The 25,417-nt window shown below is 37.5% G+C and overlaps 1 protein-coding gene across 3 annotated transcripts in view; it reads left to right on the forward strand.

The window, feature by feature from the left end:
* LOC129765174 (poly(rC)-binding protein 3) overlaps positions 1-23,551 on the forward strand; it is a 675,323-nt gene extending 651,772 nt beyond the window's left edge. For all 3 annotated transcript variants that reach the window (XM_055765119.1, XM_055765121.1, XM_055765120.1), the window contains one exon: positions 1,631-23,551. In XM_055765119.1, coding sequence (XP_055621094.1) covers positions 1,631-1,715 — 85 coding nt within the window. In that variant the 3' untranslated portion in view covers positions 1,716-23,551. The remainder of the gene's footprint in view (positions 1-1,630) is intronic.
* Positions 23,552-25,417: the final 1,866 nt, after the last annotated feature.

Below are 25,417 nucleotides of genomic sequence, written 5' to 3' on the forward strand. Positions count from 1 at the left end.
TGTTTACTATGAAAATTTACAAAAATGATCTTTTTGGCTTGTATTTTTCCAGTACGGGGCAAGAGTGCCAATCTTATAAAAATATAATTTTTGATGAAATAAGCACTGTGAAATTCACGGTGGTTCCAAAGAACGCAAACTCAAGTTCTGGTGGCGTTCACGAAAACCGGCAAGCTAATCTTCTCCGGCCAATTTGGATGTTTTGTCGAAAGAGTGATCTAAATTATTTCACTCTGCGATTTTATACCCTAGGTTCGGGATGTCGTGTGTTGTCAGCCCATAAAATCACTTCTGCATATTAACGATGTGACTTACGAGTTACTCCTCCTGTTGTTTAGAAAACACAGTTTTAAAACGGACTTCTGCACATATTTGGCCAATGTTTTTTTGGGCAAACTATATTCCTCCGCAGCTCGTCTCCACGATTTACAGAATGTACGGCAACAATCATAATTTCCATTTGCCACTGGTTTCGGAACGAAATCCGTTCATATTTACAAACCATGACCACAACAAACACAACCATGATTACGCTATTTGCGTTTGACAGATCGAAATCGAGGTTACGACTATGGCATTTTTACCCCGGTAATAATGGCTCCTTTTGCCCCGGAAGTTGAGAGATAATAAATTTATTTTTTATTGAAATAAATGCGTACGATTTAAATAAGTTCATACAGTAAGTTGAAGAAAAATGATTATTCTATTTGTATTTATGGGTGGAATCATGCAAACATATGGAAACTGAGGGTATTTCGTTAATTTGCGCCTGTGCGTTCTTATATAGATTGCAGTTGTAAGAAGCTCAGTTAGTATTTATCTGTTTTCCAATAAAAAAATATTTAAGGTTCTGGCTGATAATATGTGAGATATATGCAGTATCTGTATAAAACAAAGTTCTGTAGTTAAATAATTGTAAAAGATGGAAATAGGCAAAATAATCAGATGGGCACTCTTGCCCCGTGTTCCCCTATCATGAAGTGCAAACCGAAGCAGAGTTGTTTCGTTCTCTTTTGTGTCATGATTTGTAGCGTGTAAAAGCAAAAGGATGCCACTGGGGGAAATGACAAACGAATGCGAATTATTCTGTGAAAACATCAATCGGCAAACACTGGCGACCCGGTAACGCTAAATTATGTTGGATTATGAACCATGTGTGAAATTGAGTGTTCTACCAGCAGATAACGATGCTTTACAGATGATTAATGCTGCCAATTTCCTATGATCAAAAGAGAGTTCTTTTTAGTGACTGCTTGTTGTAGTCTTTTTTCAGTTTTATTATTACTAGATTTGTTATTGTTTTGTTTCCATATTTCTTCTGAACAAATCTCATGTTTTGTTCTTCTGCATCCTTTTCTACACTAGATCAGTAGCTTTTAATAAGATTTACTGAAATAGCATTTATTTTTATTCAAAATATTTCAGAGAATATCCGTTTTCCTTCATCGTCTTTCCCAGACCTGCTCCGTATGCCCAAGTCTTCCTCCACTTAAAAACCCATTTATTGCTCAATCGTGTTCGTCGGTATTGCCACCACTTTCTGCGAAACATTCGAATGGCAGAGAAGAATTCCCAATATTCCCCCGCAAATGTTCTCATCCATCTCAAACTTATCGTGTTTTTCTTGCAGAATTTCGATGGAAACAGCTGGACTACCGATACCCGGCTATCACTACATCGCCCCGAACCACATCGTGAAAGCGCCCATCCACTAAGAGGAATCCGGCGCCGCCAAATCATCAGCCACACGTCACGGATGGTCAGACTAGTAAATCTCCAGCATAACAACACTACCGTGGAACCCATTTTGGCGTGATAGAAGAAGATCTCATAGAACGGCGAACAACAACAACAGCATGGGTGGGTTGAAGAGGGAAGGTCTACCCACCCGATTGGGGGTAGTTTTATTGTTTCGCAAAGCAAAACAATGTAACGCAAACGCGATTGGTGCCAAATGGTTGGGTGCGTTTTAAATTGTGTACGAGAAAAAGGATCAGCAAACGTGAATGTAGTGTCCTATTTATTTTAACTGTATTTAGATCAGACATGTTCTCTATCGCTAGGTTTTAATATGTTTTGTACAATGCTTTCGCATATTGTTGTGCTTTGTTCTATTTAATAATACAAACGGCGCGAGTGATGTTAACAAAGAAAACAGAACACTCAAATGCGGTGGAAGTTTATCATTAAGTCCAGCAAAGAACAATGCAAACGCAGTGGAGGGTAAATGAGGCTCCACTCATCCAGCAACCAAAAACTGATACAGTATTTGGCTGATAACTGGACCGGGAAGGGGGTGTATATCCGCAAATAAAATATTCACATTTGCAACATCAACAACAACAGCAGCAAAATCACAAGTGCGTGGGAATCAACCGCAAATCCATTGTAAAAAAAAGAACACTTTAACACATTCTCACGCAAGAGGAGCCACACAAAGTGAACAGAGGATAACAGATAAAATAACAGGCAAAATATCGGAGATTAATTCACGCAAAATAGAGAGTCACTCGAAAAAAAAGTGAAATACGAAAAAAAAACACACCGACAAAAGGACAGAAACATAGATGGGGAACGAGAAACTGTATAATCGTCAAAGAGCTTAACATTCAATTATAAATTGAATACACTCATATTTTTCCGTATCTGATAGGCACAGTAACACAGCATAGCAGCAGCAGCAGCAACACACCAGATGGGCGCATATCGTATGGGTGTCAGGATTAAAGTATGATAGACGGGGTTTTCCTCTCGAATTGGTTTCATCTATTTGGTTGCGACAATTGTTGCGTTTCGATCGCGATTTATTTATAGTGTTCCAAATTCCGAGCAGATACGAGAAAAAAAAGCGTTATGTTTAGTTTTTAACTTGCTTTCAGAAAGCAGCCAAGCAGTGATTTTTACGTTTAGTGCGATAAAAAATCAGAAACAAAGCAGGAGAAAAAAAAAAAGAAAAAATTAGCTTTAAAAGTTTGGTTTGGAATCAACGTTATTAGGATGCTCTCATTTCGTTTTGCTTTAAGATTAGAGTTAGTTTCGGTAGTGGTAGTCGTTGTGGATCGTTCGAAACAACAGAATGCGCTAGAACATTGCAAGTAGATCATAAAAGTATACGATTAAGGGAAGAAAAAACACATATTTATCGTACATATCGTTTTAGGAGAATCGGGGAGAGTAACGATCGGGTGTGGAGCACACAGGAGAGTTAATGATTATATACATATCGTTGTTTTCGAGGCCGAATTCAACAGCAGATAGAAGGTAATCGGTTTGGTGTGTTAGGCATTGCGGATTAGAGGATTAGTAGGAGTGGAAAGTCCCTAAAAAGAAGAGCTTCAACGCACGCTCTAGTTATGATAGGCTCAGCCGGTTTCCGTCGGATTGGTGGCGATTGGTGGTCTCATTTTTTTCGGATGCTAAATTTTTTCTTATATTTTTGGTGAAACTTCGTTTTTACATATTGCAAAATGCCATTATTCTGTAATTTAGTTTACACAAAGATTTGGCTTCATTTACTTCTCAAATATATCGCTACAATACGTAACAATCAGTTTATTCATCCTTAAACAATTTGCACAATCCATTGAATTATTTCGAAAAAAAATATGAAAATACGTTTTATTGATATTGAGTTCATTTCTCCATCAATGGAGAAGAATTCAGTCAATGGAGTTTAATATGAAATTACGTAACCTAATCAGTTGCCGAGATTAAATATTTCAGAAATGGTTGATTCAATATTTCGGGTTCATGGTTCCAACAATGATTTTAATATATATTTCCAATTAATATACTCACGGAACTAGTTTGATAACAAAGAATAGCAGAAAATATTTTTTTTTTAAAAAGCGACGTGGAAAGATAATTTTCAGAAACCTTATAACATTTGGAAAACCTGACATCTCGCGTGGTTCGGCATCGCTGGCTTTCGCACTTGATCGGGGAAAAAGAAAAGTGAGAAGCCAGTTGTCAATTCTCGTCTTAGGAACAGTGTCTTAGAATATCAACAAATATTCACGAGTAACGAATATGATTTTATTTCAGTGTAAATGACTTTTTTTTTGCTTCAAACACACTGTCCTCATTATATTGATGACAATAACAAACGAGTTCATTTTGTTCGTATCGCTGATGCATGAACAAATTTGCTATAATGAATGAATGCGGCATTGAGTAGGGTTCCTAACTTCGCTGTTATTTATACTTTGAATATCAAAAGCAACAAATTGATATTCAGCACATTCGAAATGATTTTCGTTCTGGCATTGATTTTGACTCAAAATTCAAAAAAAAAAAAAACTCAGGCTGGACCATTCAGAGAACTAAAACGCCAGAATTAGATGAAACGAACTTTGCAAGAAATCGCGCAGGATTTTGTTTGGCGAGACGGTAACAACGGCATCGCGAACGATCGCCGTATTGCAATTGAATAACAATTGCTTCTAGACTCGATGGTCAAATGGATTACATATTATAATCTTCTTGTTGCCTGCGTTGATTGGGAAGGACTCAAGCAGCAGTACAGTCCGACCTAAATAAAATCCAACCGCACACGGCTGCCTCAGGTTAAAAGTAAACAACAGCTGATATTCTTTTGGCTAAGATGGAATTCAATACTGGCATCTTGAATAATCAAGGTAAAAATGACACTTGGTGGAAAAATAAACCTCAAAACATATTGAAAAACAAAAGTTCATTTGCTCATATTCACTGGTTGTGTTGATCTGTTATTTTGATTTTCGTTTGGAATATATAGATTTTCGATGCAACCTAGCCCAAAAATCTAAGCATTTGAGCTTAGCGAAGATGATTTTTTTCAACACTGCTTGGGATTCGACTAGTTCAGATGCTGTTAGTTGCGTTCTTGATCCAAACCAATATGATCCATTACTCAGATCATAACAACATGCATGATGTGTGCTTTTTAACTAGTATTGAATTTCTGGAATTAAAATACAGCTATGTCCTACAAAGACTTTATAGCTATCGATCGGTTCGCTATTGCTATTTGCGATGATGACATTGAGCTTCGTTTTTCCGAAAGAGGTTCCCTTAGTCTGAACGGCTCCAATTCCAGGACCCTCTATTGATTGATTGGCCTTTTTCAAGGCTAGAGGGGAATGATTTTGTATAATAGAAAAAAAAGTAATTCAATTAATCATTCGCCGTTTCGGTGGGTATAGTGACACGTTTATGCACACTTTTTGACGTGGGACTACGTCTAACGTCTACGTCTACGTCTACGGAATATGTGGGGGGTAAAATGAAAACCTAAACACAGAACATGCAGGAAAAAATGAAAGATTCCGAATGCTTATAACTCGAACATTTCTTAGTGGAACGGAAAGATGTTTGCATCAATTGATAGGGAATATTTCTACGCATCTATCGCAATTAATAAAATGTTATTTTTCATTAGATAAACAGTTGAATAACTGTAAAATGTGAAGCGCCCTAACTGCCTCGTTTTGATTGGTCCGATTTACGGTTTCCCCAACACAGCCATCATAACCAAGCAGCCTTGTGAAAATCGGCATTGCAAATACATGAAAGTATGGGGACTTTTGTTCTCACCGAAATGTGTTCCCTAACACAGACTTTAAAACCAAGAAGCGTGGGGAGGAAATTGGCATTGCAAATACATGCAAGTCGAGGGCATTTTTGTTCCGATGAAAATGTGTTTGCCTAACACAGACTACAAAACCAAGGTGTCTGGGGAATCGTTTTTGCAAATAAATGCGAACTGCAACGAGTACTAGATTGCATTTGTGCAGACTAGAATATGTTTCCTTAACACGGTCTTCTAAACTTAGGAACCTGGGAAAATCGTGCAGGCATTAGAGTTGAATGAACTTTCAAGTTTGAAGCCTCTATAGTATAAAAAAATAGAAGTTGAAGTTGTTGATTCATGCAAGCCGGGGGTACTTCTGCACCCGCATGTTTTTTTTTGCACTACGAAAAGTGTTTTCCTAACACGGATTACAAAAGGTACGAAAACAAAGCTTTAGCTCGGTTATTCAAGATTGTATTGAAGGATATGCCTTCATACCTTCTGCTCACTGATTTTCTATGCATACCAATTGATGATTGGGCAAAATGCTGATAACGATTTGCTGCGATAACGCCTATTGATTGAACAAAATGCGTTCGACGTACATGTCAAAATCGAAACTGAATGCCTGAAGTTAATCAAATCAAGCAAATTCGCGGTTCGAGAAGTACGTACACTTGAGAGATGCAAACTTCAGAGGGAAATGTAAAATAAAATAATCGTTTGTTAATTCTTCCGTTCACATATTTTGTCCTAGGCATCATACCAATCGTAAAAGAACTGTCATTAAATTTACTTGTAACGAAGAACATAATCTATCGCAATGCATGAATTGACCTTACATGGCATTTATTCAATCTCTCTACTCACAAAGCAAATATATTGAATTCAACTAAATTCGGAAATCGTTTCATTCAATCAAAAATTTAATCAATACAAACAAATAATTGCTAAGCTAAGGTAGTCCCACGTCAACCTTGCGGTTGTTTTGTTTTTATGCTCACAAGATGTCGTAGACGATTCGAACTTGATATTGTTTATTCCAGCCACAATCAGGTACTGCCGCTGGAGTTTTATCGTGATCATATTCATATTTTCCAGCAATTGACAAATACTAAAAAAGTTTTTCTATTCCAAGTATATCTCCGAATGACTTGATCATGCATTTTTGGAACATATCGGGAGTGCTACAGATACCTCAGGATACTTGGATTCAACGGTATCGACCAAATGGTATATTGAGAGTTGGAAGATCAGAAATTTGTGCTCCCGTGGTCGAGTGGTTAGCGTCACGTCTAACATGTCGGGGGTTCGGGTTCGATTCCCCTTCTGGTCGGGGAATTTTTCGTCAAAGAAATTTCTCCGGCTTGCACTGTGGTCACGCATATTCTAGAGCTTGCCACTCAGAATGCATGCAAGGCGTGTTATTTGGCATAGAAATCTCAACTAGTAAACTAGTATTAGTAAAAATGACGCAAGTAAGTTTCTGACGGCGAAGTTTCTCTAGGAACATTAGTCCCATTTAAGAAGAAGAAGATCAGAAATTTCACTATCCAGCCCTATTTGCTACAGTCAAATACGAAGATCTAGCATAGAAAAAACACGCTTACCAAGCAAACGTCTAAGGTTGTCGTTCACTTCTTCTTCTTCTTTCTTTGTTTTTAAGAGGCTTTAAACTTTGCAGTTCATTCGCCTCTATGTCGTTCACTTGAAGTAAGAGAATGTACGAAGGTTTAGGGTTTGAACACATAAGCAACTATGCATTGGGGTTTTCGACATTCTGAATATTGTTAACCCACTCAGTCTGGTGGTTAACTGGGCTAATAATTTCATGCTCAACCTTCGAACTAATCTTTAACTTTTGACGATCGTGTAAGTTGAGCGGAATACGTTTCGTATAATGCAGACAGTGAGTGGCATTTTTCTTCAACATAATGAAACAAGCGCCAGTAAATTTCCCCAAAAAATCAAACACATCACTGATTTGGCCAATAAACAAATCACTATTTGGTGGAAATTGTTCGACCAATTGCACCAACATTAACGACTAAAAATAGCAATGACTGTTCGTCCGTGTCAACACACGAGAGTTCAACTCAACCACGAAAAACGATCTTATTTGAATCATAATAAATTACATTTATGGAAATATCATTAACAACGTCTCGATTAGCTTAGCTGTCATCCTTGGTGCAGATAGTTTTGTTAATGTCATGCGAAACCAAATCACACACACAAAATTCCTGAACGTTTATTTTCTTGGTGAGCCGATGATAGCCCAGTTTAATGATTCCCCACCCAATTGTGTAGTTCAGAACCGTCAGTGGCGTCAGTTTGATGTAATGATTGCAATGCCAGAGACCAATCTGTAAAGAAGACATGTGATGACGCAAAACAAGGAAGAACAAACGATGTTCATGAGATTCAATATTTATGCTCTAAGCAAATATTCCCCTTCGTCCTTCTTCTTCTCCTCTTCTTTGTTCATGGACACTTTTAATCATTCCCTTTCGTTGGTCGCCGACAAGTTGCTCGTTATTGACAGCATGGGTAGGGAATCTCACGAATGGCAAATGTATGGGAAAAAGGAAATGCTTCTATTTTTCATCAATTTAAATGCTTCTATTTTTCATCAATTTATACGAGGGGATTGTAATATATAACATTAAAAACAAATCTTAGGGAATTTCCGATTCGTTTTGTATGTAAATCGTCAAAATCCGTTCGCAATAAAAATAATTATTAAGCTTCGTAGTCGCGAATACCGAAAATGAATACTCATAGTTGGTGAGAAAAATTGCAAATTGGTGGTAGGAGTAATTAAACTTTTTATTTACAAACTGTAAACATACTCTAAGTATGTAAACCTATAAATGGTGTAAATAATATTCCCACGGATGTGAAGTACACATTCACATACACTGATTTATTGTCTAGGATCGCCGATATACAAACGATATCAATACCAGTCGCCACCTATCCATCGCAAAGAGTTCACTGAAAAGAAAACCGACTCCGGGGCAAGAGTACATATTGAATTAGGAGAAATTAAAGAAAAGTGAAATGAAATTAACCACTTAAAATGTAAATCGAAAGTGCCAACTTTGTTATTACAGAAATTAGCAGGATTCAAGCTTTGATAACACCCGATGATACACGCGTAATCAGTAGTATATGCTAGAAAGACTCGGAAGAACAGATGCCGATGCCGCTTATTAATTTTCAACAGTATCGCGGTTGAAGATTCACCAACAGCAGTAGTGAAAAAAGATTGCAAAGAAAGTGAACTAATCAATGGCTTCTTCGCTATTGAATCACTCTTCCCAACAGATGAGATGATGACTATGAGTCGCTGGAAGGCAGGTTACAGGACTAAGCGAGAACACAAATAGATTAGCAGCTGCTTGTGAGCCAGCCAGGTGTTTGTTTCAGAAGGAAAAAAAATTAGAGAGTACACAGTGAGATGGGTAAATATCATTCTTTCACGAGAGTTCACAGCTGGGCTATTCAGAGTGGATGCGGAAGCAGCAGAACACAGTTTCACCGGCCATCGTGAGAGGGCAAGGACAACAGAGAGTTGAAAAAGCGTTATATATTTTGTATAAACTTATTTAGGAATCCAAATGCATTCGAGTGCGAATGAAAATTAAATGATAGAAAACAAAAAAAAAATCTTTTGTGAAAGCTTATTAGCGCATCAAAGTAAGAATAAACATAAAAAAATAAACAGGGTGAAAAAGTGACAGAATAGCTCTATCATAACCACAAGACGATTGAGATTTGTTTCACTATCGAATATACTCTTGTAGTAGTGTTGCCCGTGGAGAAAGTATTAACTTAGTGAGAAGCTCAAGTAGATCGAATTTATTTAACCCTAAAGACTATCAAGTTTTACCCTTAATATTATCCTAGACACGATTGGAGATTGAAAACAAGAAAAAAAAAACAAACAGAACAACTTTAACAACAATCTTTGAGCACAGATCGCAACCCTAATACAAACACACACACATATATTGTAAAGTGGTTGACCGGATCGAGTTCTTTATCATTATCCCACATATCATAATAATCTATGTGAATCCCTTTTTCCTCGTGAAAGCAAAAATAGTAGCAGTAGTAGTCCTTTTTGCTTCTCTCGTAACGGCTCTCGGTAATCAATCTCCGAAACCGGAGTGACGCCCGGAAAGCATATGAAAGCAAGTGGAAACGAAATAAATGTAAAACAAAACAACAACAACAACAATCTTCTTACCTGACGGAAGGAAGAGGAAAATGGTTCAATTTGGTTTCGCAAGAACAAATAATAGATCGTAAAAATATATTGTACAAAGTAAGCAATTAGAAAAAAAAAACAGAAGCTAGATTAGAGAAAGAAAATCCGCGGAGATGTAGAGTAACGCAATTGAGACAACTTGACAAAACACACATTGTACACGATTTCATGACGCAGATTTCAGCCCCGAAACAGTGCAAACGATAATCAAGTCGTCGCAACAACAACATCGTAAAATCTAGTAATGAAAGCCGGCAAAAATCACGCTGTCATGATAGAGTTAAGTTTAATTAGATTCCCACGTTTACTGTTGGGTGTGCCATTCATTATCGGTCGAGCTGCAGAAATTAAAAACAAAATCTCGACAGTTGATAAAAAAACCAAAACAGTGCACCAGCAATCAGCAAGCGCGGAGGTACATGTTTTACCAATTATCGTGAAATATGCACAGTTAATGAAATAATGCCCGTGATGATGCAGTGCGATGGATAATCTATTTGTTGCATAATAGTGATGAATTGATTCCGTGAGTTCGCAAACAATACATGTTTTGTCCGAATAAGTAATGTGGGTGAGTTGATAAAAATCAACCGTTTATCGGTCAGACCGATACAATCATTGGAAGTGTTTCAATATAGATTCTTTCCATATAGATATATATCATAGTTGCGCTATTCCAGAATGTATTTCAAAACAAGTCGCTTCGGGTATCATCAGATTGATCACTCACGATATTTCATTGTTTCACAATGATATCATTGACATTACTTATAGCGTGGAACATGTATATAAATTATGAGTGATTTAAATTTGTGAAACACTAGATATCAAAAGAAATGATAAGAATGTTTTTTTTCGTCGGCTAATTTTGTTCGAATACCATGGTGGCCATCCAATTTCAATTTTTGAATTCCCGCATTTTTTCCGACTTTTTCCCGCATGATTTCACGAAATTCCCGTTTCGTTAGTTAAAAATTGATTTTTGAAACCCGAATTGCAAATGTTTTTTTTCTTTATGTTTCCAAGTTCGGCATGTGACAGAAAATTGGACGGTGTATATCTCAGCAACAGATTTTTGCTTGGATATTGGATTCAGGAGATACGGACGGAATTGTTTCTGGAATATATGTATCTGGGACCTGAATCGCTTTCGAACGTATCAGATCCACCCCACCTCTACTTACTCCGGATTCAAAAAGTTTCATTTATTAGAATAACTGATCAGAACTTCATTGGTCACATCCAAACATATTCCGAGCATTTCCCGGATACCTTCTATGATCAGTTCCTGAGTTGACCCTAAAATCCATAAGAAAATTACACAGAAAATCTATATTGTTAAAAAAACGCTGAATAAAAATGCTTAGCAGGAATAGGAGCATATGAGACGAGATGAAACAAATAACACAAAGTAAGTTAATGACCCAGAATCTGACTTCTTTTTCTTTAAAATGCGTCCAATTTTTACCCCAGAGCCTTGCTTTATTTTAAGGACATGTTTAACCCGTATGCTGGATCTACATTTCATCTATCAACTACTATTTTTTTAATCATACGAATGTTTCTATTGGATGCCAAAAGAAAACCATGAGAGAAAAGAAGTTGAATTAAACGTATTATGTTTATTGAGCGTTATTACAAATCCAGTTCATTTTTCAACACTTTTTGAGCATTTAATTTTCTCTATCATCAAGACTGCATCTCTCTGGGTGTCAACCAACATCTCCGAGTTTCTGGCCTCGTTCGTGCTATTCGAAGAAAATCCTCTTTCTTCAATGATGCATTGCCATGCGATAGGTTCAGAACTTTTTTCACAAACAAGGTCAAAATTGGAAGCTCCTTCTGCAACTGAGCAACAATTTCCATCCAAGAGTTATGCAATCTTTGATCTTTTATTTGATATGCAGATAATTTAATTTCAGCAGAAGACGTTGGTCACAATTGTCGACACTCATTCTTTATTTTATCTGCATAAAGACCGGGCAAATGCTGTTTATCGACGAATACTTCCAAGCATAACTTCGTCCGTTTCTTCGCTATATCCGGAATGTTGAAAATCATATCCGGGTTAATACAAGTTAAGTAACGAGTGCGATATGTTAAAGGAGATTGTATGGACAATTTCTTTAAAAATCCACAGTAGAACTCACGATAGCTGGTACGAAATATTAGGACACCTTCATCAGAAATTTTGCGGAATTCCTTGCTTGTTGATTGCGGATTTCGTTGAAAATCCAATATTAATACTTCCAGGTAGCAGTAGAATGGTTTCTGTGAGGTGATTTACATTTCACTTTCAGTCGTTCGGATTTCATAATTTTCTCCATAACAGGTCTCACAAGTCCCGTTAGGTCATCGAAACGGAAAGGTGCCTCTGTCTGACATTCTCGCAAAAACTATTTAACTGTCGATGCTGCCGTAACACAAAAAATCAATTTTAGTTCCAACAGCCTATATTCCATAGCATGTGCGACAATCTCGTACATCTTTGACCGGAAAACTAATGCAAAACTCCGTTTAAAGTTTGGATGCCTTTCCTTAAGATTATTCTTCTCTTGTTTCCTTACCTCGCCGACAGGATTTTTTGAAAAACAAAGATTCACACTGCTTAGAAAGTCGTAATGCGCTAAAACGCATGCAGTAATTTATTAGAGAGCCGAAAATAAACACTGCGCCAAAAAAATCCCGACTTCGTGGAACAATTCCCGACTTTTCCCCGCATTTTTCCCGATGTATTTTGATTCCCGACTTTTCCCCGCATTTTTCCCGATGTATTTTGATTCCCGACTTTTTCCCGCATTTCCCGAATGGGTGGCCACCCTGGAATACCCATACATCTGGTTTCATGGTAATTTGCTACTCAGTCCATATTCGATTACATGTTTTAGCCAAGATAGCCAGTTTCGAATGGTGGCTTAACCCATGCGTAACCTTGGGTAAAGCGGAGGGGTGCCACGGGTGGTGGAAGAGGACAGATATGAGCAACTTTTCAACAGGCGCTGCAATGCACTATTTCACGATTATAATGAATCAGTTTCCATTAGATGTTTCTCTACAGGATATTGTATATTAAAAGTGATTAGAGCCCTTTCTGCGAGATTTTATGTTTCCATGTCACAGGATTTTTCGGGTCCCATTGAAAATCTGGCTTACAAAAGCTTGTCTGCTAATATTCGGGTTCGAACCATTTGCATTATCCAACAAATTCAATGTTGATCCTATCTTCCTTCATTCACTAACATCCAATGTTGATAATATCTTCGCGATTCGTAACGCCACATTTACTTGAAATTGGCGCAGGTCGGACCCAGGAACTTCCAAATTCACTTTTTTTGACAAATCATCATTTATCAATTAATTTACATCATTTCATGATGTACCCTATCCACGTTGTGTAGTGGGCGCGATTTCTTTGCCTCGCATTCGACACCAGACTGGGAGAGTGCACGGTATGTGATGTGTTTGGGAAGGCATTTCGACAGCCGTTTTTGATATTCTGTTTCTTTTACGAGTAGATACTCGCAATTCATTTGCATCGTCAATATTGCACGAATGCAACAGCTCGAAACATAATAACAATTTTCAACTTCGACAAAAATAATTTCGAAACATGAATCCGCAGCAGGAGATTTTCAGATTTTTGAAAGTTGAAACCATAAGGACAAAGTGATAAAAATGTTCGTACATAAGTATGTCGGAACTTACTCAAACAGTGTAAGTAGCTTGTGTTGACTAGGAAACTTATTTCCCTGGATTTTTGTTACTTTTCGGAATCTTGCCGTAAGGCCTCTCTTATGGACTAAGCCCCTAGGCTTAGGCAAATCTCGACTAGGGCAGCCAGTAACCCTTCAGAATCCAACGGCTCCAGAATAGTCCTTCCGAGTGAAGTAAGTCTACTCAGATAGACGAAACCACATCGGTTATCTGCCTGCCTATTTACTACATAAAGTTCATTCCATGGTTTCCATCCTTCGCTATCGTTATAGGGGCTCAATTTGGTGAAGATTTTACGACCTAACTATTTGTTGATTGCCAGCAAAGGAATCTATATTTTCTTGTTCTTATCCTGCACTACGCCATCCTCGTGGGATCCTAAATAAACATGTTTGTTTTTTGTCCTATTCTTTCTATGCCTTTCTATGCCTATGTTATGTGCAATAAAGGGCGAGACCTAAACAAAACAATTTTTATCGCCTCTCGAGTGGCCCATACATCACTCTCGCCTAGGATGTTATCAAAACATACTTTCCACGAAAAAGGTTAAAAAAGTTGGGAAACATCTAGCTAATTGCCGGCAATAAATATTCACTTATATTCCTTCATCTGATGCGCTATTTCTGGCGCGCTTATCTTGCTAAGGTATATAGAACAATTAAAAAAAAGGAAACGAAACATGTGGTTTCCTTCTGCTGGCATTATTTTGTTTTTCAAATGCACGTTGCGCTAAAAATTTGATATTTGATTACTTTATTTAATTTTTAGCCCTGCTATGTAAGCTGGGTCCGTAACAGCTTGTGTCGGTCAGCATTGAACTCTTGTAATGGATTGATTATGACATCCCCGTGACATCCGGCGTTTCTCAAGGTAGCCATCTCCGATCATTTCTGTTTCTGTTATATATGAACGATGTTAACAATATTCTGGAATGAATTCGGCAGACATCGTGCATTGATTCATCATAACTATGTTCTATCGGGCACTAGCTTGCAACGGGAATCAACTGTTAAGGATTTGGGAATACTCATTGATTCTAAGTTCACATTTAAGAATCAGGTATGAAAGAATCGTGGTATCAAAAGCTTCCTCTCGTCTCGGATTCATATTTCGCTTCACTAAAACTTTCAAAAATGTATATTGCTTAAAAGCTTTATATTGCTCATTGGTGCTCTTTTGGAATACTCGGCTGTAGTGTGGTGTCCATACTACCAAAACGAGACGAATCGCATCGAAGCTATTCAACGGAAGTTTATTCGTTTCGCTCTGAGGCATCTTCCGTGAAATGACACCAACAATTTACCCAGCTATGAAGGCCGTTGTATGCTTATACATCGGGAGCTACTGGAGGCGAGACGCAACATTGCGATGGCAAGCTTCATCGGTGATCTGATTCAAGGAAACATCGACTGCGCTTCGCTGTTAAGTTGCCTTCACATAAACACCCGCTGTCGTAATTTACGCTCACAGATTTTCCTGTATATTCGTCCCTCACGAACCAAATACGGACATAACGAGCCCATGTGAAGAGTGTGCCGAATCTTCTTCAAAAATAAGTGTAGTTATCGTAGTGTTCTTAATTAATGTGTATAGTGCAAGTATATTTTCTGTCATTGGGGTGGATATTTTACCTGTTGACTAAATAAATATAATAATATGTCGATGAATACGTTTAGGATATATTAACCACAACAAAATAAAAACAGAACATTTGCGATTGGTCATGAATGGGCAAAATATTACGCTTGAAGAATTGGATAAAGTGCATGAGATTGTAAATATTTTTTTATGTTCTCATATCGTACCTAAAAAGCACAGTGGAGCTTTAATTATTCGCGGAATTGGATGCCAGTATCGTTGAAAAAGTGTTCAGTCCCGAGAAACTGTTCTCTCCATGGATTAAGAAGAGGTTGTTGGTTTGGCGGTACACGATGTTATATCTGCATCGTAAATGTAAATTTGGACGGCTACCTAAACTCTTTGAGATCGCAGCCTTCTTGCATTGTTTAGAATGTTTTCTTCGAGATAACAATCACTCCCTGATCCACAGGATGTATCAAGGTAGGAATCATACTTTGGGATGATTTGCCCGTCAGACGAATAAAGCACACTGGTAACTGAATGGGGAGGCGCATTGTCAATCAACAACATAGGAAAAATGAGTCTGTTGTCGGACTTAAGGCCTAACATCGTTGCCATTCTTGAATTGGGTTATCGAATCTTTCATGGTTGAATTATTCAACTGGTGGATTGTCTGCTTTTTTGGATATACCGATTTTGTAATGGAGACTCAAATTTATGAACTCCCATGTCGTTACTTCAAAGTGAGATTGTTATTCTTCCTTTGATATTTTTGTATTTGGCATTTATGGCATTTTTTGTTAATACAAAGGCTAAAATACGAGGAGGAACAAATGCATTCCCAGACAATTTTTGATGAGCACTTGGAAGCTTTAAGAACTTTGAGTGCCGCTTGACTGTCTTTTTTTTTTTAAAGTTGTGAGAAACTCTCTACCAGACTTATCTGGGAAGGGTTAACCCAGACGTCGAATGGGGCTCTCACCCACTGAAACCGAACCCCCTGCTCGTAGCCTCAATCCCTCCGGGACCACATCTAGGCGAATACTTTGGGGCGGCTGTGCTCATGATCTTCTCCTGTCTGCAACGCTGAATAACGTTATTTATACCCTTTTTATCTCTATTTATTTCATTCACGTTCCGTTGTTCTCCGCTACGCCCGTCGAGACGTGTATCGATTAGCAATTGTCCCCCAACATGTCGCGCAACCCGTCACGGCCTTCCTCGTGGGATTTATCTTCTCAACGGAGTACCGATTATGTAACGTGCACTCCGTTACAGCTACTCTCGTCGGGTATGCACCTTCTTCCTTGACACTCGCTCTCTCGAATCGACCCTCGCAGTGTTCATATATCTACATACTCATACACTCCAGAACATTTATTGATACCTATTTTCGATCCATCAGTATAGCACATAATTGAACCATTACTAACCCTGGGACTACCTTCATCCCATACCGATGGTTCGATTACACTGTATGGCATGTCATAATTTGTCCTAGTTTCCATCCAATCACTGTTCACTTCTGAGGATGGTTCAACGGGTAGAAGCTTTCGAGCGCTTTTCTAAGCCTCTAGCTGAATATTTTGGTTCGAAGGTAACAGATGAGGGAGAGTCTCCATGCCTTTCGGGGTGTTTGTTTAACTTTCTGGTAGCTATAGTCTCCATAGTCTTTGGCCACCATACTTATGAGGCATAGTCTATCCTAAGTCGCACAATGGCAGTGTACACTTCATAACCATTCTTGGTTTAAGGCCCCATGTTTTGCTTATCAGAGAACATGCCCACAGGGTTATATTGGCCTTACTAAAATTTGATTCATTTTGGGGACGTCGTAGTCTGAGAGTCCCGGGTTTGTCTCAATTGCTCTCAATCCACAGTTTCGATTAAACCACTTTCAGCGATTTCGCGATGTTAGTACCAGACCACGCCGGATTTTGAATGTGGGTGCCTAAAACCAATTTTCTTCTCTCAGCTTCTACCATACATAACTTTTTCAAAACAAAACGGATCAACGTGAAATTTTTACCGACGAAAGATACAGATTTTATAAACAATTTGCTGTCAGAAGATTTCAGATACGCTTACAACGACCGCTGCTATAAAATGCACACTGATTCAGAATTCTAACTAAATAAAACCATAATCCAAACGAAGAAACGACTTATTCTAATTTCACACTAGACTAGTATATCCAAGCACTCCACGGAACCTACTCTTATTGACGAGACATGTTACTGTTGGGGAAATTAAAACGGCGGTTGAACGTACGACACATTGTACTAATAGGCTCGTTATAACCATAATTAGTACGAAACGTACGAATTTGAAGGAAGTCATGGGTTTCCAGAATACGACAAGAAATATTGATGTTGAATTCATTCAGCACAGCAGGACAGTCGTTTTGAGACAGAGGCACATCTGAGAGCAGCCTTCGCTACGTTTCGTCTATTTCTAAGAAGCTCTAGATTGATTAATCACCAACGATCTTTGTAACTGGGAAAGTTGAAAGAAAAGATCTAAGGCAATCGTTACAGAGCAAAGCGTACAAACTTACGTTGAATTGTTTCTATTTGTTGTATGTTGTTTTGATAGTGTGGAGCCCATACAAGAATAGCGTATTCACAAATAGATCGAACCAACGAACAAAACAAAACTTTCAAACAGTGGATGCCAGACAACTCTTCAGTAGCTCGGGAAATGAGCTCAAGCACTTCGAAGATTTGGAAGTAATGCAAGTCTCTAAAATTGAGGTTTGAATCTAAAGGCGCGTCCACATTATGCCGAATGATGCCGATCGGCCTGTACCAGGCGGCATGTTCGGTTCGTTATGTAATGTGGACGCCACATCGGGTGCACGAAGCCGAAGTCTCGTCCGATGCACGAAGTCGTCACGAACACACAAAGCACAATGTCGTCAACGCTAATTTACTTCGTTTTGTTTTGGTTCGACTTTCTCGAACCGGTCCCATTTGTTTCGGGTTGGGTTCGGTTTGATTGGTTGAGTTCCCGCTGAAGGAACTGCGCGTCTTCTTGGCAAGTTACGTGATAAAGATTTAAGCCATCTGCGTAGGCTAGTTTGGAACATGTGAGTGTACAGCTGATGTCATTCAAAAACAGTCCAATGTGACTACCCTTTGAAACACCGGATGTGACGAAGAAATGGTTCAGATATGATGACACCCACAGATGTAGATTCCGGGAAAAGAGTCTTCATCAGTAAGTCTCATACTTCTGAGGGAGTTTTTGTGAGCGACCCAATGTCCTCTTTAAGGGAACCAAGCCGTTCGAGAGGTCTTCTGCCAGAGTTTTATTGCGGCTTGCAACGATTGGGGTAATTTCAATGCTTTTGTAGCTATCTACCCAGAATTTTCGTTTAGATCGCCTTAGTTCTCTACTGTATTCGGTTAGGGCTTTCACGTATTAAAGCGATTAGAATCGGTGAATGTCGAATTTCAGCGTGTTGTCTTCTTTCCTGAAAAGGCAATTTTTCAACTACTTCCATTTCGCATGTCAATGTGATTAAGTTATACCGGGAGTTAATTCTTTACCTCAAAGCCATTAGTGAAGACGTTCGCCGATAAATGCAAAAGTTTACTATAGATGCTCAACGCAAGGGTTTTCTTATATATCCCGATATATAATATATCGGAAAAATGTGGTTCACATAAACTTCGACGATGAGAAGGTAAGCTTCGATGTAATGATGTGACGCATGACTTCGTTCTAACTGTCGATGTAGGTTTTTCAAAGCACCTCACGCCTTACTGCTGGGAAAGATAAACGGAGATCTGTAGGTCCGGATATTTTTTTCGTGGGAGTTCCGATGTTCGAGGAATTAGGCCGCAGTCCAACAAGGTTTTTTTTGAGGTATTCGGTAAACAGTACAGGAATATGAACATCGGGTTGAGATTGAAGTTTAGCTTACCTTGCCTTAGCTGTGCTACCTTATGTTTAATTCCTCGGTCATGCCATTTAGGGGATCTTTGGGCGTTTTTCAGAAGCATAAACGAGTTGTTCAGCCTCCGAAATTAAAGAGGAGGATGAGCTGCGAAGTTTGAAGCTTCTCCAATACAAACAATTTTAAGTTCCGTGGTTAAAAGTTTGATTTTTCGTAGCGTATCGAATCGGCGAGAAAAGCGACAAGAGGCAATAAACTTTTCTGTTGACAAATCGTATATTCAGAAAAGTTAAACAAATCGTTAAGGCAATGCGTTTCCGGGCTTTCCTAAAAACATTAAATTTGTGATTTGTCGAAACTATACTTGCCGGAGTTGCGATAACGAAGGACATTTAGCTCAAGTGCGTTCTTTAAAATACAAGACGTCTGGGAAGTATAAACGAGGACCAAAGGTGACTGTTTTGAGGTCCAATGAACTGGGATTACCCCTACCTGTTGAAATGTGAATTTGCGGGAATGGGCATTCAATCGTTTTCTAAGTAGACACAACGTTCCAGCAAATGTCCTGTAACGTTTTCCGATGAAAGCTGCAGATGACTAGATTCTTGAATTTTGTTGTCATCGAAAACACGCTCTCTGATAGAACGGAAACAAATTATTGTGGGAAACCATCAAGACAAAATTTTTTGATGCGAGTTGTTGAGTTCATTTCAACAGGATGTGCAAGAGGATGAACTTGAGATATTTTATCGAAAGGATAAAGAATTCAGTAGTTCTCTTGTGGGGCTATCGTGTTGTTGTTCCAGTTAAATTGAGGATAATGTCGTCAGCTGAGCTCCACATAGTTCACTTAGGAATCGTGAAGATAAAAAGCTTGGATTTCAGCCCAATTCGTTTGTTTTAGGAATAAGTTTTTGTATGGAAATGATGCGATGTAAGGGAAGAAAGATGGTTACTTACAATGTTTATTTTTTCACGGTTTCAATTGTTTTTAAAAACTATTATTCCTCTACACAATTCTTTTATTCACTTCAAAGCTGTAGCGCAACATCAAACACGATAAATCTAAAGGATGAGCCGAGCTGCCGGCTTCAAACTTGACCGAATCTTCAAGCACTGATTCAATGATTTTCTCAATCATTTCACTTTAATCACCCGTAATTTGCTCGGAAAATCATACCATCTCTAATATTGGCGTTCCATTACAATGAACTGCAAGCAATATTTCACTCACTGAGCATCCTTCACGAGCCACAGATCCCGCTCACGGCTTGATTCACGACTTTTCACGGGAAGAGGCCACCGAACATAACAAGACCTTCAAACGGCAAAACGAAGTCTACGAGAACAAACACGGTATACGCAACGCGTGCCCACGCTCAATCGAACCCGAGAAACACAAGAATTTACACGAAAAGCAATATTTTCCTGGTCAACAAAAAACCGGACTAAAATATTAACTATTTGCGGGCATCAACAACAACAACAACAACAACAACAACAACAAATAACGATTGCAATGAGGATGCACGTGTTTAGTCGATCGCGATGTAATCCACAACGCAGCTGGCTCTGGAAAAAAGACACTCTTCCATCCTCTATGGACGGCGTGTTTGTGAAGAGAGAGCGTTCACAGAAATACACTTGGAAGATAAATTGGACAAGTGATTCTAAACACGCATATTGGGAGTGGAATGGCTTATCGTGAGTGTACTCTAAGTTATTAACGGGGAAATCTCATTAAGATTAGATTGATATATTCGTAATTATGAAATTATGCGAACCGCAGGAGACTAAATGATATAAGAGTTAAAAAAACGGAAAAAGGGATCAACAACCAAAGAAATAATCTTTATTATATAAAAACAAACTGAGAAAAATGAAGCAAAGTGTAACACACTTGATTCAACGGAAGACATGAAAACATTAACAGTAAATGAAACATGATTAAATGTATAATTTTTAGAATTATATACTAATAAAACACATATACAGCACTGACAACAAATGAGAAAAAACAGTAATGTTAACCTAATTTGGAATATACAGATTGCATTGCACACTTCAAACTAGTGGAAAGATAAACAAGCAGTCGAATAATGTTATGTTACAAAGGTGGATAGAGGAAGTGCTCTGTTTGACATGAACATACAGGGTAAGCAAATGTATTTTTGTTTCCATAGGAGCAAAGTGCTATCATTTCAGTAGTTAGGAAAGCTATGTAGGATTTTTCAACGATTTTCGTTTTTTGTTTGTTCTAATCTCAACAAAACGTGTTTCTGTTACTGTCTAGTTTGTATTGTTTGAGGTTGAAATTATTCACGGGAAAGGCAGACGGGAAGAATGTTTGATGGACATCCAACCGAAACATTTAAAAAAGAAAGGAAAAAAAAACTAAAACAACTGCTGAAGGAAATACAATTAAGCGAGTAGACAGAAAGACATGTGATGAATTTTTCTTACAAAAATAATTCATTTCGTTTTTCGCTAGAACGCATAAAGGGCTGTGATTTTAGTGGTAGAAAATTTGTTGTTTAAAGTGAAGTAAATTTTGTTTATGACTCGAGATATAGCGAAAGAGAAGCTAAAAACAAACGTGGAACAACTAACGCTAACAAAAAAGAGAAATATTAAGAAATTATTTTTAAAAAAAAGGAATAAAAGACAAAAACGAGCCCGTCTTCTGGTACTCACTCTCTCGGGATGGGCCAGGCAGGCAGGGCTTCGTTTAGAACTAAGGTGCTCTTATGACTTAAAACTAGATGAAAAAGTGCAAATATTATCTTCACCAGCAAAACACCTAACAAAAACACACAAAACACTTCTACTTCAGAGCAGCGCGTTGAAGTTACAGGATTCCACAGTCGAATATCCAGACCGCCACACTCTCTCTTTCCGGGTACTGTAAAGATTACTATAAATACCATTGCCGCCGCCGCCAACGCCAAGCCCAGCAATAACAATTATGAACCATATTCGGAGTTAAATGGCAATCAAAGAGTCAAAAAACATGGTTTGTTAACACATACAATCTAAACCACGTCCCTTTATGTGTATTTTCAAATGCTTTTACAACTTTTTTCAAACTGTTGCTTCTCGAAATCTATAATTTTTTTTTATGATTTAATTTTTTAACTCAGGAATTTTTTTGTTTGCTTCCTGGAGCAGTCACTTTCGTTTTTGCCTAGCGTTCGAGCAGTAAGTGAACCATATTATCAAAGTAATGGAGCAAATATAGAGTGTGAACACAAGCACACACACATATGAGTAAATGTTTCAAACAATTTCAAGCAAACAAAAAAAAACAATAATTAGAGGTCTTCCCAGTATCTGACCCTGACAAAGAGATCCGGTTTGGCAACGCCAAACTCAAGCCAAATTATGTTAAAATAAAAGTAACAGCATAGTGTTTATAGTTTTCAAACATACTTGCATTCACACATGTAATAGCCCCACACCGGACCACAATGTATAATCCGAGCAAATGTGGGGGAAAGAAACATTAATATCGCCAGACCCCGTTTTTGCCCATCCCTTCCCAGTGTGAGGTATCGGTAAGATTTCGTACTAGAAAACCCCGGTTATTCTTTAAATAGAACAGGAAAAATAACTTTAAAACGTTGCGTATAATCTTTCCTCCCGACACGAATGAAGCAAGTATACAAAACAAACAAAAAAAGTATATAACTAAAAACTGTGTGCCAAATTTAAGTGAAATAATGAAACTATAATTATCTCCTTGAATGCTTATTGTTTAGAAAAACGAGAGTAGATCAAGTAAAAACAACAAAAAGGGAAAATATCTAGTTTGTTAATGTTTAGTGAACTTGAGATTAAAGTTAGTTCTTTTTTAAACTAAATAAAGCAATTATTATTAACTAGTAGTAAAAAAACAGAGAGGAGAAAAAACATACAGATAAGACAGTTCATTGTATGAGAAAACGGAAATAGTTATTGCTCATTTTTACTTATTTATAATCGTAGTAGGTCACAGAAATTCATTCACAAACACTCTGTCACACACGTGCATATCTAGCCATTCACCGGTACGTAAACACTCACTCACACACACGCATATGAATATAATGTTTTAGATACGAAATTGCATGCAACAAATTAGTTCAAGTTTAATGTGGGTACACACAGAAACACATATTACAAAATGACTAAATTACAAAAGAAAAGGCATTAGGTAGATGCAAGCAGAAGAGCAAAAACGTGGTTCATAGTAAAACACAATTGAGACTGATTTGATTTCGAAATTATTATAATCTTATGTTAAGTTTCAAACCTTGTATTGATCAATTTAAAATTGACACACAAAAAAAATCATTCGTGCTAAACGTAATCTTTCTTGTTTTGTTTGTTCAAGCGACATATATTTTTAACATTATTTTACATGGTAATCAAACTAATTTAAGTGTCTTATTATGTTAGTAAAACTTTGATTATACTATATACACACACACATTTTTAAGCAATTTACGGATAGAAAATATAAACTTTTAATTTTTCTAATCATAAATAATACGTTTGTTTTGTTATGTCACCATCCTTCTGTTTACCCCTCAGCGCTGTGTTGGAGTCTTTGCTTAGTCCAGACGCAATCCAAAAAACCGTCGTTCTTTTTTTTTGTGTTCGGTTGTTTATCTGCGCATGCGTTCAAACCGTGCGACCATTTCTGCATTTCTGCATCACTATCGATCTCTTTTTTTAGGTTTACTTTCGACACTCGATCTCACGAAGTCTCACAACAATTTAAACCAAATTAGACATCACCTCAATTACGATAATAAATAGGGACAATCCGTACTGTTTTTGGAGGAGCTGAAATATTGTAGAACAAAAGAAAAATCACGTAACGTAATTACCTTTAGAGCAAAGTAATTTTCTGCATAGGGAAGTATATATGTGTTATAAAGTTATTTTTCGCAATGCTAGAAGAAAACATTTTTCAGTAAGATGACAAAACCTTTTTCTGCAAACTGTTGGTACTCGATATAAAAAGAAACAACAAAAAAATCTAATAAGCAAACCCGTTTAATTCAGTGTATCAATAGATGTCATTTCGCATTTTTTCCACGCCATTGAACGCTAATTATTCCGTGCAGAAGCAGAAGTTACTCCCATGAACAGCGGTGCTCTACCAAATTTGAGGATTTCCGTCTTCGAAAAAGGTTCGCATCCGCACAAATAAAATCACGACGCAACACTTAGTGAAACAATTTACCACTGCTCGTCACCTTAGAAACCACACAGTAAAAAATTGCAGAAAAACACATTCACACACACTAATTGATTAGCCGGCAATGGAGTACTTACATTAAAAGAAGAAAAAATAAATAAAAACAAGTTGTTCAAGTGAGTCGTATTATGGGAATATTATACAAGAAAAAATGATGATGAAAGCATATATATATACTAAACTTAATGAAAGAAATATCATAATTTATAAATGAAGCTTTACATTCAATTGTAATTTTTTATATTTATTATACATTAAAAGTAAGTGAGTCTGTAATGAAAAAAGTAAATTAATTATATAGAAATTATATAAATAAATTAAATTTAGACCTGAAGTAGCTGCTCAGCAGAAGTATTGATTCGATCAGTATTAAAAAGACGAGATTCAAACAGAAACACAAACAAAAACCACTGACGCACTCACATGAGGGAGGTGGTGAATTAAGTATTTAATTCAAAAAGAAAATATGATTAACCGTAAGACACTCGTGCAGAAAAGGATGTATTTAGAGTTGACTTAAAAGCAGATATAGTGTTAGAATTGATAGTTTTTATATAGTAAATTGATGCGGAAGCGGAAACGGAGGAAGGTCCAATGGGACACAGTCAAATGCAAGCCGTAAGTATGCCTGAACAATACACAACCAAAACCAAGAATATCCGCCGTTCGAACAACAACAACAAAAAGAAAAGAATCCACGGCCGGATAATACATATAACATTACAGTGTTTTGGAAACTTTTTGTGACGAGACAAAGCGTTTTAATTTTGATAATTAGGGGGAAATCAAAGAAATTAAGCTATTTACTAACTGAATTGCTTAGGCGGAAGCACAAGAAAGGAAGAACCAGAAGTAAATGTCAAACACAAGAAATAATACAGGAATTTTTCTATACATGCCGATTACTTTAATGTACTTCCAAAGCAAACAAAGCAAACCAACAACAAACAAAAGTAAAAAAAGAAAATGAACATCTCAACAGGAGGAAATACCTTTTAATAGGGTGGAATAACATCTTTTCGATTGCTTATATTCGATCTCACCATTTGAGCGGGGTGGAAAACGGCACGACCAAGCAAGTCGAGCTCCGATTCACAATTAAACACACATTGAACAAAGAAGTTTTTTCTCTATGTCTGCAAAACGTTG

Source organism: Toxorhynchites rutilus, chromosome 2, assembly GCF_029784135.1.
Source record: "Toxorhynchites rutilus septentrionalis strain SRP chromosome 2, ASM2978413v1, whole genome shotgun sequence".
In the NCBI taxonomy this organism is placed as follows: domain Eukaryota; kingdom Metazoa; phylum Arthropoda; class Insecta; order Diptera; family Culicidae; genus Toxorhynchites; species Toxorhynchites rutilus.